Source organism: Halyomorpha halys, unplaced genomic scaffold (genome assembly GCF_000696795.3).
Source record: "Halyomorpha halys isolate HHAL.00 unplaced genomic scaffold, Hhal_1.1 Scaffold121.1, whole genome shotgun sequence".
Taxonomy (NCBI): Eukaryota; Metazoa; Arthropoda; class Insecta; order Hemiptera; family Pentatomidae; genus Halyomorpha; species Halyomorpha halys.
This window is the reverse complement of record NW_027107242.1, coordinates 1,147,177-1,164,398: the sequence shown is the minus strand read 5'-3', so window position 1 is coordinate 1,164,398 and position 17,222 is coordinate 1,147,177. Positions and strand designations below refer to the sequence as shown.

The window sequence follows — 17,222 nt, the reverse complement described above, 5'->3', positions numbered from 1 at the left end:
ATATCGCCAAGATATCTGGGAGTTTTCCACTTACAGTCATGACGGTCTATTACTATAAACCTTGACTGAAGTATAAATAAAGTATTACTAACATATAAACTAAACTGTTACAAGAATGTAAATTAACCCGGCTAAGGTTTAATACAGTAATTACTATTCTTGTTGTCGTAATAATTATTTTATTCCTGTTTATTTCACTTTACGAACATTAATCAAATAAGGCTATAGTAATACATATAGTAACATGTATAAAGTTGTAGTTAATGTTCAACGGTTCCTTTACGTTTAGTCTAAACCTTAAAACTGAACAAATCAGAGGGTTAATAATAAGTCTGCAATAAAAAAAAAATAAGAATCGAAAGATTAGCGCAGATTAGTAGTGATTTGATCAAAATCTTTCATTGGAAAGAACGTCAAATACTTTAAATTATGCAAATCTAGTAACTATTTTATTAATTAAAATAAATAATTTAATTTCTATCCATTTTAGTCTCAACACATTTTATTTTTCTTCCGACGTTTCGTCCAATCCGGCCATCCTCAGGGACAATCTTAATACAATTTTGGAACTCAATGATTTAAAAACTCAACTTCATGCAGGCTATTCTGCCCAGGTCAAAACAACAATTTCTAATTAGTCAATATTCATATTAAAACCAAAATTAAAATTCATTTATCACAGTCACTATTTGTTAAAACTTTATCACAACCTTTATAAAGCTTTAATAAACCTGATAAAGTTTTAACAAATAGTGACTGTGATAAATGAATAAATAACCTCCTAGAATAAAAGAAATAAACAATTACAATATATACAAAAAAAAAATGGTAAGTACTTATACTGGCTATTTGAGTAGTCTTGTTTTGCTGGAATGGCATTATATGAATGGTTGCAGGGTCCGCTGAAGGCGTTGTCATCAGTGATGGCATATGTTTGCCAAGAATAGTAATATGAAATAAATTCAACTGTAATTTGTACAAAGGTTAAATTATTCAATGAGTAGGTGGCCATTAAAGTAGTATTAAATTACTGAAAATGTTACGTCAAAAAGAAATTTTCATTAAAGTAATTAGAGCTCTACCACGTTTGAGCTAAATTAAATTTCGTTCGTGATTAATATACTCGCTTAGCAATAATGTTTACGTTCCTGGTCTAACGCTCAAAGCGACAGATGAAATCATTAAATTAGACTGGAGCAGTAATGTATAATGTAATGTCGGATCCTGGCCCTTCATTTGGTTGAGGGAAAAATGTGATTGTTGGCAACGATACTCTGCTTTGTTAATTTAAATGACCTTTACTATTTTTTTAAATAAATGTTTGTAGTTCTCCCGAATCGGTCTGAGGAATACAGCATTTAATAGCATTATCATTACGAAGTAATCATTTTTTTCTTTATTTTCACAGTGGTGTAAATAAAAAAAAAAAGTAGGCCTATGTATTTTATTTTATTTTATTATGATTTTTTTTTTTTTGAGTAGAAGAGAAAAAAATATTCTGGACCAAAGTCCCTTAAGAAAATAGAAATGTAAAAAAAAAATTAAAATTATATCAGGTATATTACAGTATATGAATAAATAAATCCTAGTATAAAAATATATATTTTCAACTTTCGGAATATTGTACAGTGAGAAAAACATTTCATTAAAAAATGTGCTGCACAACTTCATTTGGTTGGCTTATTTACAGCATACTATAACTAGAGAATTACGTGTTTTTTTTTTACAATCCTATTAATGTAAATAGTCACAGCATATTTTTTTTTAAATTATCGCATTATACAACTTTGTGCATTATGTACATAAATTATACGTGATTTATTTTTTCCTTATTATTATTTATTATTACTTGCTTTACACATTTTAAGTTTTTCCCAGCCTTCTTTAAGTATGTAAAATTTTTCCATTATTTAAATTCTTCAAAAATTTCTCTCTTTTTTTTTCCATCACTCATAAAAATAAATTTAAGTTAAAAGTATAAAAGAATATATAACCATTTCAAATATAGTAAAAATATATATATACATATACATAAAACCCAACATGGTCGTCCCTATTTATAATCGATTAATATAAAAAAAAACACTCTAACAAATGCATATGAAAATTAAATTAGAATAAGTAAATATAATAAGCTAAAAGTTAAAAGTAATAAATAAATATATAAAACTAAACGCTAAAAGTAATAAATATAAAATTCCATAGCTATATAAAATATATAGATAAAATGATAAATAATTTTTCTCTCTAACTATAGTTGGTTTATTTAAAATGGATGAAACCATAATGATTTTGTTTGTACTGTATATGAACTAAGAATAATTAAAAACTAGTCCATTACATTAAGGATTATATTAAGAAATTGGACGCATCTAATCAGAATTGGTTTACCCTTCAAGGCTGGCTTTGCAAGAATGGAAAAAGATTTGAGTCAAGAGAAGGAAGAAGTGGACTGTTAGTAAGAGGATTGTGCAGTCCGTGACGCCATAGGCTGGTTTGGGATAAGAAAGATTCTACGAGTAATTGACTGGAATAACTGCCGGTCCAAGATGAAACCGCCATTCTTGTCTTTTTATATACTTTATCAGGTCATGTCCCATGAACTGTCATCCCTAGAGTTTACTTTTATGAAACAACTGTTTATAAAACTTCTTTTATTATATTTTACAAATTATTGTTGATTTTTTTCATAGAAATTTTGTATAATGGTTATAAAATAGGTCATACTATTTTTAATAATTTAAGTTAAATATTATTTCCATAAAATAGAGCCGGATAGTTCAGTGAGTAAGGTACTGCGTTACTAACTCACGGGCCAGAGTTCGAATGCGGCTTTATAACATAATTAGTTTTTTCTGTTCCTGCTGCTGCGACTTAACCCTGTGGATTTAAGAGCCCTCCAGGGGCATGCCTAGCCACTATAAAGTGGGTATCCGTAATTGAAAGGAAAACCTGGTGGAAAAGCTTGTTCATGAAGAAATCACCTCCTTCTACAACCATTGTTTAAGAAACCTTACTTCCACAAAAAATCCTGAGTCCCTGATGGTTTATAATGGTTCAGGGGATTCCCATAAAACAGAATATAAAAAGTGTATGAAGTACGCACATTAATTTTATTGATAACTCTTTTAATTTATTTTTTCTATAAATGAGAATCAAAGGGCTCTGAGGATGATAATAAGGGCGAAAGTCTTTTGAGAGCTATTTTTGACTTTTATATACGTACTGCGAGTCCAGTTTAGTACATAGTCATCTATGTACGAATAACTAAATAACAAAAATATATGCTGCAAAAAAACCTGTCAACTCAAATTATTTTACATGTTCTGGGAAATTGGTTGAAAAGAAATCAATTTAAATCATTTATGCTTAAACTTTATAAAAGGTCATGAAGGCATGAGCGTATGAAACCTGCTGTAGACCGCCATTGCGATTTGAAACTATCAATATTTTAAAATTTATTTTACGTAATTTCCCAAACAAAACCATTCTTCCCTTAAACTTTTGGTTTACTAATTTTTTCATACAATTCAGAAGCTATCTATCTCTCGTAACATATCAGATGTTTTTTTTTAATAATTATTAAATTGTTCTATAAACTAAACTAAATATAAAATTCTTTATCGAACCGTTATTGGTGAACATACATTAATAATTTTGCAGACAAAGTGGCAAGTAAGCCAAGTCATGTGAGTAGACACACTATATATTTTTATGAGTAGTATCAGTAATAAACCCATAAATTATATGTTCCGTGTGAAAATATAAATAATTAATTTAATTTTTATGTGAAGGTGACTAATAATTAAGTAATGTGGAATATTTTTTATATCATGATAGAGTCATTCTCCCAGAAAGTGTCCGAAGGGTATTGTCTTTTAATATAAATAATATAGTAATACAAAAAAAAAGGACAATAAACTGGCAAAATTTTATAAGATTTGATATCCTTAATAAATTGGTGAAATTACTAGTAATACAATAATTAAAATAAAAACATAAATATTGCCATTAGTGCACCTACGTCTTATTCCTAGTTGGCCAAATTCCCCAGAATGCGCTGAAAATTACAAACATTACTTTTATGGTTTAAGAATATAAACATTTTTGTTACAGGCATATCGACCATAGAACCAACGTAATACCAAAATGTCGTTTATTAAGAATCAGTATGAAGATTGGAAAAGTCATAAAAATTAATCAATGATATATATATATATATATATTTGTACTTGTTTACAAATAGGTAAACCTTGTGAAACAATGAAAATTTGTAAGAACTAATGATAAATTCCAAAAACTGCATCAATGACATTCTTTACTGTCATTTGTTCAACCTGACGTTTTCTAAATTATTATTTATTTCATTGACTACATATATTCGTTTCTTACTGACATCCAAAATTTAAGACTGTCGGTAAAAAAGTAATTAGTGATTTTTGATGATGACTTTTCGTTTATTTAACTAGTTGGAGGTGGATTGACACTTTAATACTGACATAATGATTTATCTCATGATTTAATTTCAAATCCTCTTAACAAAAATGTTAGAGATATGTAGTTAAGAGGTTTCAGCATTATCGTCACAATATTTTAATATGTGAGTACAGTACCGAAGCTAGTCACTGCTTTAAAAAAGTATTTGTTTAAAATCCGTCATCCAATACAATTTTATATGATTCAAAGGTGGTATTTATTTGCAGCTGAATTTATGATTAATATCATACGCCATATAGTTCTGTAGAATTTGTAGCAGATGTTCTCCTAGCAAAGCTGTACTAAATCATACTTGAGGATAACTAATGATGAACATTAGAGGGAGAATTGCTGGAACGTGCCTTAAGATCCTTATAAATAATGAGCTAAGTTCGGTAGGGTGCATTATTATGCATCCGAGCGAAGTGGGTTTATGCACTGGAGTTTCCTATACTGCACCCTGGTTATTATCTCTACTCAACACTAGGATTAAACCCGTTAACTACCTCAGGCGCCTTGCCTAACCAGATTAGGTTAGGTTTAGAGACAACTTCACAACATTTGATATAGAGAGAGACAGGAACCCGACGGTTCATAGGCTATAGGTCATAGGACTATCAAGTGGTGTTTATTAGAATAGGGAATTATTTAATTTATTAACCTTTGAATTGTTAAGTTATTGTATTTGTTTTATTAAACTGTTAACTTATAAAACCCAAAAGCCCTTCACGATTTGTAGTATTACAGCTTTATTTATCTTTTAACGCTTTTATTTTGTTTTATTGCCATTAATCGATAATTGCCATACTATTTTAGCTCACTTGCAATTATTCAATGAGAATGAAGTTTTTTTTTTTACAAATAATTATAAAATTATAACGCAAAGGCATAGTAGTTCGCGTAGAAGCATTCTTGATACTTAAGAAATTACAAGATAATGAATCTTTTCAGTATTACGATGTTGTTTTACTCATGTTCCATTTTCAACACTTTTTTTGATAAACGCCTTTCAATGCTGATTTAGTTTAAATTTTATGAAAAACAAATTATCATAATTTTTTTAAACCACACAAAACACAAAACTTCCATTTATCACCCTGGAAAAAGAACATTTTACCAAAAGATTTTTATTTTTCTGTTTCTACAAAAAAAAAATCGTATTTTAGTGTATCTCGAGGTAAAAACGACGAAGAATACTAAAGTGTTACAAAATGTAACAGAGTGTTAGTGTGTTTGCGATCGGGAGAGATCGAACACACTCGACTGTCTCCGATTATTCTGTCGTTAAACTACTGTCTCTATTTCTTCATTTTCCTCCTTCAGTTAATTATCGAATTATTTTATAATTCGTTCATACAAAATAGTTATTTATTTAAAATAAACAAAATCAAAAGTACTTTATTAGAAGATTTTTTATATTCCTCATTTAAATCCTACTAAATTATTTCAATGAAGATAAACCCTATCTGGTACTAAAGGTCACTTTACACGGCTGTACATTGATATATCTAGTTTAATCAAAATCGTTGAAGTCTGAGAAAATCAAAAAACATATTTAAAATCGATTGAATAAATTAGCACTTTCGGCCAGCCGATTTTATCATAAAAATTGCTATGACAACCCAGGCATATTGCCACATAAATTTCGATTTTATACGAATTTTCGTATTCGAACTATGCTTTTTAAACAGACGCCATTTTGCGAGACTTGGTTATTTGGATCCAAGGAACTTCAAAACATATATTTCCGTTGAATTAGAAATTTACTATACTTTCCTATATACCCCATATGTAGGTATTAATTATAAATTACCAGATTAAATAAATTGTATTAATGATTTTTTGTCCGAATCAAAATGTAATCACAATTCAGAACGACTTGTTTTTTTATATGCTAGTTCATTTATCAGTCTTCATTATCTGAAATTACCATCTTAATTTCAGTCCTTTTATAAACATACGTAATTCTAAATACAAACTTTAAATATTTCTAATTTATGAGAATTTGTTTTATTACTGTAATAATAATAATAAATCAATAAAATATGAACTTGGTATAATTTTGACATGTTTCAGAACGTTTGACAAAAGTACCAAATTCTTCTTCTAGTCTTAGCTAGATGTGCTCATTACAAAAATAAACTTTTTGATAGGATTTTTTTAATGTAGAAATTAAGATCTATTACTACATAGTAAACAATTTTTAAAGGATAATTTTAAATAAAATGTTTGCGAACTTTCCTGAATACTCGTCATAGAACGGTAATACCAAATTTACCTCTTTATCTCAGAATGGTAAATATCACGTTCACATTGTGAGTTTTCTGTGAGTGGCTATAATAACCTATTCTGAGTTGATCTCCGAAATCTTTGTAAAAAAAAAAACAAAAAAAAACTCAAATGTGAACTAAATGCCCAAAAATGAAAACTCATTCTTCTATTTCTTGCAGAGCCTTATTTTTTATTATTTAAATTTCAATTGCCGACTTATGCTGCATCAACTCTAAGACGCTGCATCAGCTCTAAGCATAAATTAGTTCTGTAGAAAGAACTGACTGAATTTTAGGGTTCTTGACCCACATGATTCTTAATATCCTTGTAACGGTTTATTGGTTTCTATTTATAAAAGATCTTGTAGAATGACATATTTTTGACGAAAATTGACACAATCTTCTCTTATATGCCTTTTTACGATTTTGTAGATATATAAGTTACTATACTTACGTGATGGAGTCATCAGCTCTTTGATTAGGATATGAAACCATGACAATTATAGGATTTTCTATATTTCTATAGAGTAGTAACTACTCCTTTGTACGTCTTGATAATAAAAAAGTGTAAAACGTATCAAAAAAAATATTATTGTTTTTAATTGATTTTATTATCTTGAATGTTGTGCACTGAAAGAAATAAAAAAAATATTTTCAGAACTTTGTGCTGAATTATTATATTATAATATGTCCAAATATACTTTATATATACATTATGAAGATAAAATGAAGGAAATACTGAAATCAGAGGTATAACATGGATATATGTATCACATTACTAGTTTGATAATTTAACATAATTATTAATATAATTGAACATGACAAATGATTTCTTTAATCTAGACGTATATTTAGCGATTTTAAATACATTTAACAGCTGGTAGTACGATTGGTGCCACATAGTGCAAAACTCTTATATATGACTCAGTATATTATAAATTAGCTTTTTAAAGTTTACAATATATTAACGTTGTTTAAAATTCCAACAATGCAGAAAATGTATTTTACTTTTTCTTGATTTTTTTATAGTATAACTACGTTATTATGTTGATAAAACATTTGCTTGATCAAGTAAAAATCATAAACGAACAATATTAATTGTTTATACAACATGGCATACCTACGAGTATAATTTTTATTTAGCTAGTAAATGAAGTTTAATCTACTGTAATTTTTTTTTTTTTTTTTTATGATTTTGTAAGATCTTTTTCATCATCTTTATAGGCATGTGCACATAGCCTTTCTTTATAAACCCCGGCCCTAAGTGAATTAGTCTCTAATTTTAAGGAAGAAAAAGAAAAAAAAAGTTGCTCAAAGTTAAATCCTTGGGAAAACTAATTTTCTTGATTCAGGAAAGTCCAAACACTTTATTAGCAAACACCTCAAATCCGTCCTGGGAACTCGCAAAATAGAAAAATAAAAAAACTCATTACCAGCACCTGCTTCTAAACTTCCCCAAGGAAGACACAGTTTTCCTCCTGAAAATGACTTTGCAGGTAACCTTCTCTCAGAAATTACCTGTTAAAAGATTGTTCATTGACTCTTTACTTTACTCTATAAGAAAGTATATTTTTTTCATTAAAATTTTTAAAAAAAGGGAGATAAAGGTGTTCTAGTTTATATTATTGCGACGTTAATATGTAAAAATAGTCCTGTCCCTGTGTATATACATTCAACGCTTGTTTATAACATTTTATTTTATGTAAGTTCTGATGGAAGGTAAAGTTTTTAGGTGAATTCATGTCGGGCACCTTTTTCAACCAAAGCGTCCTAATAATAATTTTCTACTGTTTTGCGTTCATAAGTGTGGGAAAACAAAAAATTCTCAAAATTAGAAAAAAATAAATCATAATTCAATTAGTCGTACGAATCCGTCATGGCGATTTAGGTCTCATCGTCATAACAGCCATTACAGTCTCCTCGGCCTGTTATGGGAACTCAAATTATGATGGCGGAAAACTGGAGTCATAAGCGATTTTATCAAATACGCTATTTCGATTTTTCGCACCGTTTGCACGGGTATCATCATTTAGAAAATTCCAATCGCAGTGTGGTGCAAGATACATTACTTTATTTAAAGGGAGGGGATCATGGCATACTATGTACCACAACTATCTACAGGCTACAATGTACAACTATATACAAATGTATAAAACTTGTCTCTTAGGGTGTCCTTCGATAGCTCTGTTTGATTACTACTCTAGAATCTAGTATGATTCTCATCTTTAACATACGGAGTATTTATGTGCAATATGAGAACGTGGGAGAAGTTAGGAACGACCATTAGGTCGTTAATGGAGAGAATTGTCTATGGAAGGAAATTTTGAGGAATTTAGAAGAGATAGAGCCTAGGCTATGATAGTTCCCTATGTTATACATTACAGGGCACTTGACGCGAACTATATCTAGTTTCATTGATGGGCAATTAACACCTTCAACGTATGGAGACATGAAAGGGTGAACATTTCCTAATATAGTAACAGTAAAAAAAAATCGTATCCCAAAGGATCTATAACTGTTCGTTCGATATTTCAACATTTAAAATATATATAGATATACCTATAATATTAAAATAAAAGGATTCATAAAACCAGGAGTTATTATTACACGATCGCTTAAAAAAATGATAGACCACCTGTAGCTGTTATGACCAAGAGAAAAATATTTAAATTCTATAAACATTGTTCGTTGTGGCTTCAAGCTAGATAAACACTTGTACCACAAAAAACAATACTATAAAAAGAAAAATTTGTCTAAATATGGCCAGATATCACTCATATCGACACTTCCATTTTTTTGTTGAAATATCACATTATTGAATATTGCATATTGTAGAGTATCGGTCGTATTTCAGGGCAAGGACCAACCTCCAAGGACAATTTAATCCTGTGGTGTCTTCAGCTACTCACTTTTCATATCAAAACGACTTGTTACTGATAATCCGGACAAACTCATTAATGACCAAAAATGAAGCCACGTTTTTTTTGCTGTTGACCACGCATTTCATTTATTTCATTCATTTCAGCAGTCGAGTTCAATTTCACCCCACATCCGAGATTACTGGTTTAATAAAAACATCCGAAGCGAAACCTTTATCCCAGCTGCTATTGACTGTTCCCACCTTCCAATCAGCAGTGAGTGATTGATGGTCCATCCACAACAACGGTTGCCACAGCGTTTTGTTGGCGAGGTGTCTCCAAAGCTTCACAGGATATCACTTTCTGAAAATATTCCGATACAAATATTGAGAGAGATATCATACCTTATATGTCTACTATTTAGTATTTTTTGTTGTGTTTGAAAAATATAAAATATCACAATTCAGCCAATTTATGATTACACCAGAGGTAGTTGAACGAAGACCTATTGTTAATAAAAAATGACTAAAGTCTTATATTCCTTATTTTTATGGTGCTACAAAACAATTTTTGTAAAGTTTTTAATAGAGTTTTAGAATATTAACTCCATTATTAAGCTTGGCCGGTAGAAATCGGATAATATTATGGAAACAGAAGAATGTTATTTGATGATTAGATTTGGTATAGAGAGAGACAATTTATCTTTATGATAATACTGCTATTTTATAAAAAATGATGAATACTTTTTAACTTTGATTTTACATATAAAAAATAAACTAAAGCTATATCAATTAAAAAACCTATCTCATAATTTAGCTAGGCAATGAAGAATAATTTTTACCAGGTTGTTACCTTAATAATTCTTAATATTATTATTATATGATATGTTAAATAAATTCATTCATCTGAATTTAAATTATTCATATTAAACCTTAGCCTATAGTATCAGAATATCAAAGGCTGATGAATATCCATATGTTGAGGCCTCTATAGTAAAACCGTTTAATGTGTTAATATGTGTTTGGGAATTCAAAGCACAAGCATATACAACTAGTTAAAATTTTTATAGGAACATTGATTTTTATAGTAAGTTATAATCATTAAAAATATATATATATATAATTGGAATATACAGATATATATGTAAAAGAAAAGTTCTTGTTATGAAAATATTTTTTTAATGGAGAAGGTCTGTTTCCATTTATTGTAACATTTGGCATATAATTGTTTATGTTTATAAATTTATCATTAGCATTGTAGATAGTGCTTTACTAATCGACCAGTGGTTCCCAATCGGGAGACCTTGGACCGCTAAGGCAGAATTATGCTGACAACCACTTTCCGATCAGGAAATTTTTAAAATATTTGATTGCTTAAAAGTGAATTTACCTCTTAAAATCTTTCGAATAAAATTCAAACATCAGGAAAGATAAATAATACAACAGGTAATTCACACATGGTATCTAGTGCTGGGGCTGATTCTCTTTCATGCATCTCGCGCTTCACATTTGGTCCAGGGACCACCAATTGGATAGCAGTGGTTTAGACAATACCCAGTAAATTTAGATGAATTAAAATAGCATATGTTGAATTTAAATTGGTAAAAGATATAAATAAGAAGTTATGGTATATAAAATTTAATTATTTATGCATTTAACTTAGTTATATTTTTATTTACTTTGTTTCGCTAGGATATTGCTAGAAATAATATAACTTCTATAGTTTGGTTGAAAAGAAATAATATATTTGCGCAGTGTGGGGTTACAATTTGCAGAGTCTGGACCTGATATCTCGCTCTTGGACCAGCTCTCCCTTCTCTAACTCCAGTCCATATTCCGCCTCCTTAACACTCTCCTCCCAGGAAATGCGTGGTCTTCTTCTTGGCCTTCTTCCCTCTTCGCGAGTCTCATATGTCTTTCTGGCAGTTCTTTCCTGGTCCATCCGCAAGTGGTGTCCAACCAAAGGTGGTATCTTAGCTTGTGCCTCTCTAGGATGTTCTCAGCCGGTTTGACTCCGAAATAAGTCCGAATGGTATTGTTCCGTACTCTTATCTCGTCGTGTCCTTCCTTCAACCTTACGAAGGACTGCTTCTCCGTGTATTGGATCCGGCTCTTGTGTTTATCGCCTTTTGTTGTCTAATCTAATACAATTTTATTCCACCTTGAGTATAGCAGCAATAATTTCAAAACACACATAAAAAAAAAAAAAAAAAAATAGCAGGTAAGCACTTTTCACTCTTTTATTTTATTTTCAATAAATTGCTGCTACTATGTTTTCACTTCGACCTTTAATTCTTATATAAACAAAAATTAAAAGTAGATGAGGTGAGTCGGGCCAAATGTATATTTGTGGCAAGTGCATTTATGTTGAATTTATCTGAAATATATATTCACTTAAAATCAAATAACATGCTATTTACTACAACTTATTATAAGTGTTAGGTCTCCCAACAAGACAACTTTGAGGAAAACCCTCATTTGACTTCACGTATTATCTAAATAAAAACGTAAATAAAGGAAACTAACATAATCTCAAAAGCGAAATTAATTATTGAAAATTGAAATATGTGAATGAAAAAATCCAATAAAGCTGTAAAAGCGTAATGTTATAAGTAACTTTATTCTATAAATAAGGCCAATCAAAAATATGTCAAAGAATATCGAGAGGATTTCTCTGAGAAGTCAGTAAAAACTTCTACAGGAAAATTGTTGACGTCTTCCTAAAATGTGTCTATTTACAGTTATCCCTTATCAGTTTTTATTATTATTAAATCACGTTCTCGTACTATATTCATAAATAAGCTAAATAAGAAATTTAATTGGTCTAATATATCGATAAATTACAACAATAATAAATTGTCTTCGGAGTCTGCTCGGATACTTACAAATAAAACGTATGTGTATAAGAATTATGATATAATGAATATATATATATATATATATAAAATTAAAATTAGAACCTCATAAATATGTGCGTTCCAGAATTCTAATTCAAAGGATTAAGTCAGAGTAAGTATACAACAGGACAGGCATTGGTAAATTCCCAGTTCAGTTACATTGGCCATATTTCAATTTAAAACAAAGCAGAAAGATATAGCCATAAAGAAATAGGTGGGTATTGCCGTAGCTGAGGGGTTAGGTGCAAGTCTATCGTTCTGAGTTCTACGCGGCGGTGCCAGTTCGAATCCGGCCTTGGGGTGTTGACTTTTTTCATTAAGTCACACAAAATGAAAAACTTGACCCCCAACCATGGTTAGAATAGGTTGGTCACCTGTAGATAACCAGGCAAACATCACCTTCGACGTGGTTTGCCTTAAAAGAAAAAAGAAATTGGTGCTAACATTAGCATTGTGTGGAATTGATAAAATAGATTAAACTGTTAAATTGTCTACTGATTTTTTACTTTCACTTACCGATATATGGAATATATATTATGGAAAAGTATTGTGATCGTGCAAAATTTTAAATTCGAATTTGACAAAAATATACGTTTTGAGGACCATTGAGTTCAAATTACTAAGTCTACAAAATGATCTCAGTGAGTGTGTGTGTGGAACTGCCTACTTCAAAATTCGAAAGAAACTTTTAAGGCGGTTATGTTGGATGTTTCAGCAACTTATGCGTTGAAATCGCCTTCTCAGAAGTGCAACTTTTGAATCAATTTTATATTATTTCATGATATTCTTAAAAGCGAATCTAATGATTTTAATTAATATCGGTAAATCAATGCATAATTAAGAAGGTCTTGAATACTCATATACCCACGTGTGGGGGGTAGAGTTGAGCTCAAAAGATCCCAGCGCATCCCTTTCGCCGCATTACTGGTACTGGGCCAGTGGAGGCTGAACTAGTGCGCTAAAAGTCCCAGAATAACGTAATACTTTTCATTTCATGTTACATTGCATTTTTGAACAACAGTTGATCTCATCAGTTTCAATAAGAAAAATCTATGCATTCATTTGAAACAGTTTTGTTTTCGTCTATATATATTTTTTAAGTACAGAATAGTTTGGTTCAATGGTTTTTATTGAAGAATTTTCATTTTGTAAAATCTCCTATTATTATTTTTCATAAAAGTAATGTATCAATATTTACTGAAAGTTATATATAAGAGAATCCATAAAATGTAATTATATATGTACATTAAAAGAAAAATCATTCCCATTATTAAAATGTGATCTAAAAACATTTATATATTTTATTGAATTTCTCCATAGAAACCGTTAATATTTCTAGGAATTTACATCGTCAATAAACATAACATTAAAACGAAAGAATAGTGAGACTTCACTCGAAGAATATATATACAGAAATACTTAAACTTTATTTTTTTTTCAGTCTTGGGTTTGTTTTTTATGGTTTATAATGATATCTCTGCCCCTAGGACGAGAATTCAATGTACCGTATTTTATTTCATTAATTGTCTTTGATAAAACGTATTTTATTTCATCTTGGCAAAACATTTATAATATAATAATAAAGTTTCGTCGTTATTCCATATAATTGTTTCTTCCAACTCCTTAAACACTAAATATTTTAACAGTTTTAATTTAGTATAAAGTTTCTAATCGCAAGAAGTAGACCTGTAAAACTAAATATCTATGTACTTTCCTTTGTAAAAGAAATAAAGGCAAAAAGGTTTCTCCAAGATACTGCATATCAGAAATATAATAAGACCTTGCCTTCTATAAAAGACCTAAATGACCTAGCCTTAGGCAGGTACATTGTCGGGGACTGGCCGAATCGCATCGTTCCAGGAGAATAGAGTAGCCATGGAAGCCGTTTGTCAGAAGTGCGATTGAGGCCATTACACCGGAACATCCTCTTGTAAATGGTCTGCCCTAGAAGACTCTATTCAGAAGATGAAGCGATTTTATTTATCCGTGTCCGATGTCTAACGCTTAGGCCAGGGAATGAGACAGTCTGAGAAGAACGGTTTAGAGACAAGTCTACATTTAGAGTGTAAGTAGCTATAATAAATAATCCTGTATTCCTCCAATCTATTAACAGTTCTAAATTCATTACATGGTAAGGAAAACCTCTATCGACCAACGTTTGATTAGTCAAGGAGGCGATATTAGCAGGATCTCTCTATCCACTATTTCAACGAAGTTGTGATCTACTTTAAAGTTAAGTTTTTTTTTAAGTCTGATGACTAGTATTGATTAAAAATATCGAGAAAGGGTTGAGATTGTAAATGCTAAAAATGTTCTTACCACATGGTAAATGTGGTAGGGGTTAAAATGATGTTTGTATTTGTCAAGTTTGCTTTAGTTTTTAAAATTGACCAGGCATTTGAGATCTGTTTTTCCAAAACTGAGTTTCTCATCCAAATTTGCACACCACATCTTCTTTCAGTACCTCTCATGGATGTACGTTTCATATAATTCTCTTATCGCTGAACCCATCCAAACCAATTTATGCTCACATAAAATCTATGTAAAGCAATCTTTATACCATCATTTAATGAAATCTGTCATTTAGGAAACCCCACGCCTATTTTTTGCGTGCCACTTGTTGGCTAACGGGCCTCACTAATGCCCGGAGGGAGGCTGTGAGTGAGTTTTGTATAATTTCATGCTTGTAAAAATTCCGGATGGGGCCGGGCTCGAACTGGCAACTTTAGGGTTGGCAGAAAAGCGCGTTGCCACGCTGCTACCGCTGCCGTCAAACAACTTCTACTTATATTAAATCAACAATACACACCACTTAACTAAATCAGTTACTTGAGAGCCACTTCATCTCCATTTTTTATTCCATATCCAGTTTGCCATCCAGATTTACTAGTCAGGATAAGCATCATCCACATCCCATAAAACACTAGAATAAGCAGAACCCTGACAAAATTTATTAAACACGAGCACTAACTATACTAATATCAGAAGAAACTTTTTTTTTTGAGTTATTGACATCTATATAGCATTGATTTTTTTACTTATTGTTTGTAATTTTTTCATTTTTTTTTTTTTAGAAAAGATTATTTCATTGAAAAACAACAAATATTCTATAATCTTTTAGTTCAAAGTAAAAATATTAATTATAATAGTTATAATAATAATTAATGTAAACATTTTTTTTTTATTTCAAAATATGTTAACATTTAGGTTTAAGTTTTCATTTATCTTTTACAACAGAGTAAAAAAAACTTCCCTTTTTATGCTTTGATTTTATTCACAGAATCCTTATTCCTTTCCTTAATGGCCATGGATAGTTATTTGTTATGGAATCAATGGAGAATGGAATCAAAGACTTGATTTCGTTTAATGAATAATGAGAAAAATAAATTAGATTTATATTATATTGCATAAAGTCTATGGATTAGAATATTCGGCTATCCTGAAAAGTTGTATATTTTTATATTGTGCATTAGTACTTGTTTGAGATAATAAAATTAATAGGGGGTTATAAAAAAATAAATAAATATAACTTATTCGGATTAAGCACTTTCTAGTTGGCAGTCAAGATTGGTTATTTTATATGTAATTATTTTTTTGTTTCTATTGTAGTGACTTAGACGCATTCATTTACGACGGAACTGTACTGGACTACCTTGTGGCCCAAGATGAAGACTGCCGCCTCCTCACTGTTGGCTCCTGGTACGCTAAGACTGGATACGGACTTGCCTTCACTAGGAACTCCAAGTACTTACCAATGTTCAACAAAAGGCTTCTCGACTTCAGGGAAAACGGTATGTTTTTTTAATTATTGTTTTGGTGCTAAAATACCAGCAGGTAACGTAACATTATTCTTTATATGTGGCATTGCTGATTTATAATTAAAAATAATCCAAAGCTGTTTTTATTTATAAATGGTGCCACAACATCTCTTTTTACTGAACAACCTAGAATCAACAAACCGTAGGATGCACATAATTAGAGACCAGATATCGATGCAATTGCATCTTGTGTTTCCTGGATCCGAATTCCACCAAAGCTTGACAGAAATTCGAATCATGGAAAACATTAATTACATATTGCAAGTTTCTCCAAAAATTTTACGTTTAATGATTATTCTGCTGAAAAAATGCACATTTTACTCATTTTCTGCGAAATTCCACGTTAATGATTTTTGTTTAATGCTTCTATTAAATTTCATTCAATGCTTGTACTAAAATTCTTATATTTTGTATGCCAATAATAATTTACTTTATTATTTTTGTCCTTATTTAAATTATAATTTAGAATGACCAATCTTTGAGGTAAGAAAATGCATTGATTAACATGAAGAGTTGAATTCAACCTTACAAAACAAAAAAATTACGCGTAAACATAAGTGGAAAATGTTCTTGGAATAGTATTAACCAATTGCATAGGTACCCGAAGCCGAAAAAGTCTCTCTAGAATAAGTTTGTTATAGTTTTAACTTGGATTTCCACTCCGCCTTTAATCCTTCATTTTTCCGTTTGATCTTTTCTAAAAGTAAGTTAAAATTTAAATGGTGATATTGAATATACCAAGTTTTTCTATATTGACTTTTTTCTTTTTTATTAATGCATTATTCGTTTGTAAATATACAATTAAAACAACCTAGCCAAAGAACATGCTATGAGAAATACTAGGGGAAATACAGAAGAGATTTTAGCTTAATAGAATATTTTGAAATGCTCTGTTCTACATTGT

General features: G+C 30.2%; 1 protein-coding gene across 2 annotated transcripts in view; it reads left to right on the top strand.

Annotated features, from left to right (window-relative positions):
* The window catches only part of Nmdar2 (NMDA receptor 2), a gene marked incomplete at its 5' end in the record, with an annotated part of 971,135 nt that overhangs the window by 931,857 nt on the left and 22,056 nt on the right, over window positions 1-17,222 (top strand). For both annotated transcript variants that reach the window (XM_067045541.1, XM_067045540.1), the window contains 1 exon segment: window positions 16,110-16,291. In XM_067045541.1, coding sequence (XP_066901642.1) covers window positions 16,110-16,291 — 182 coding nt within the window.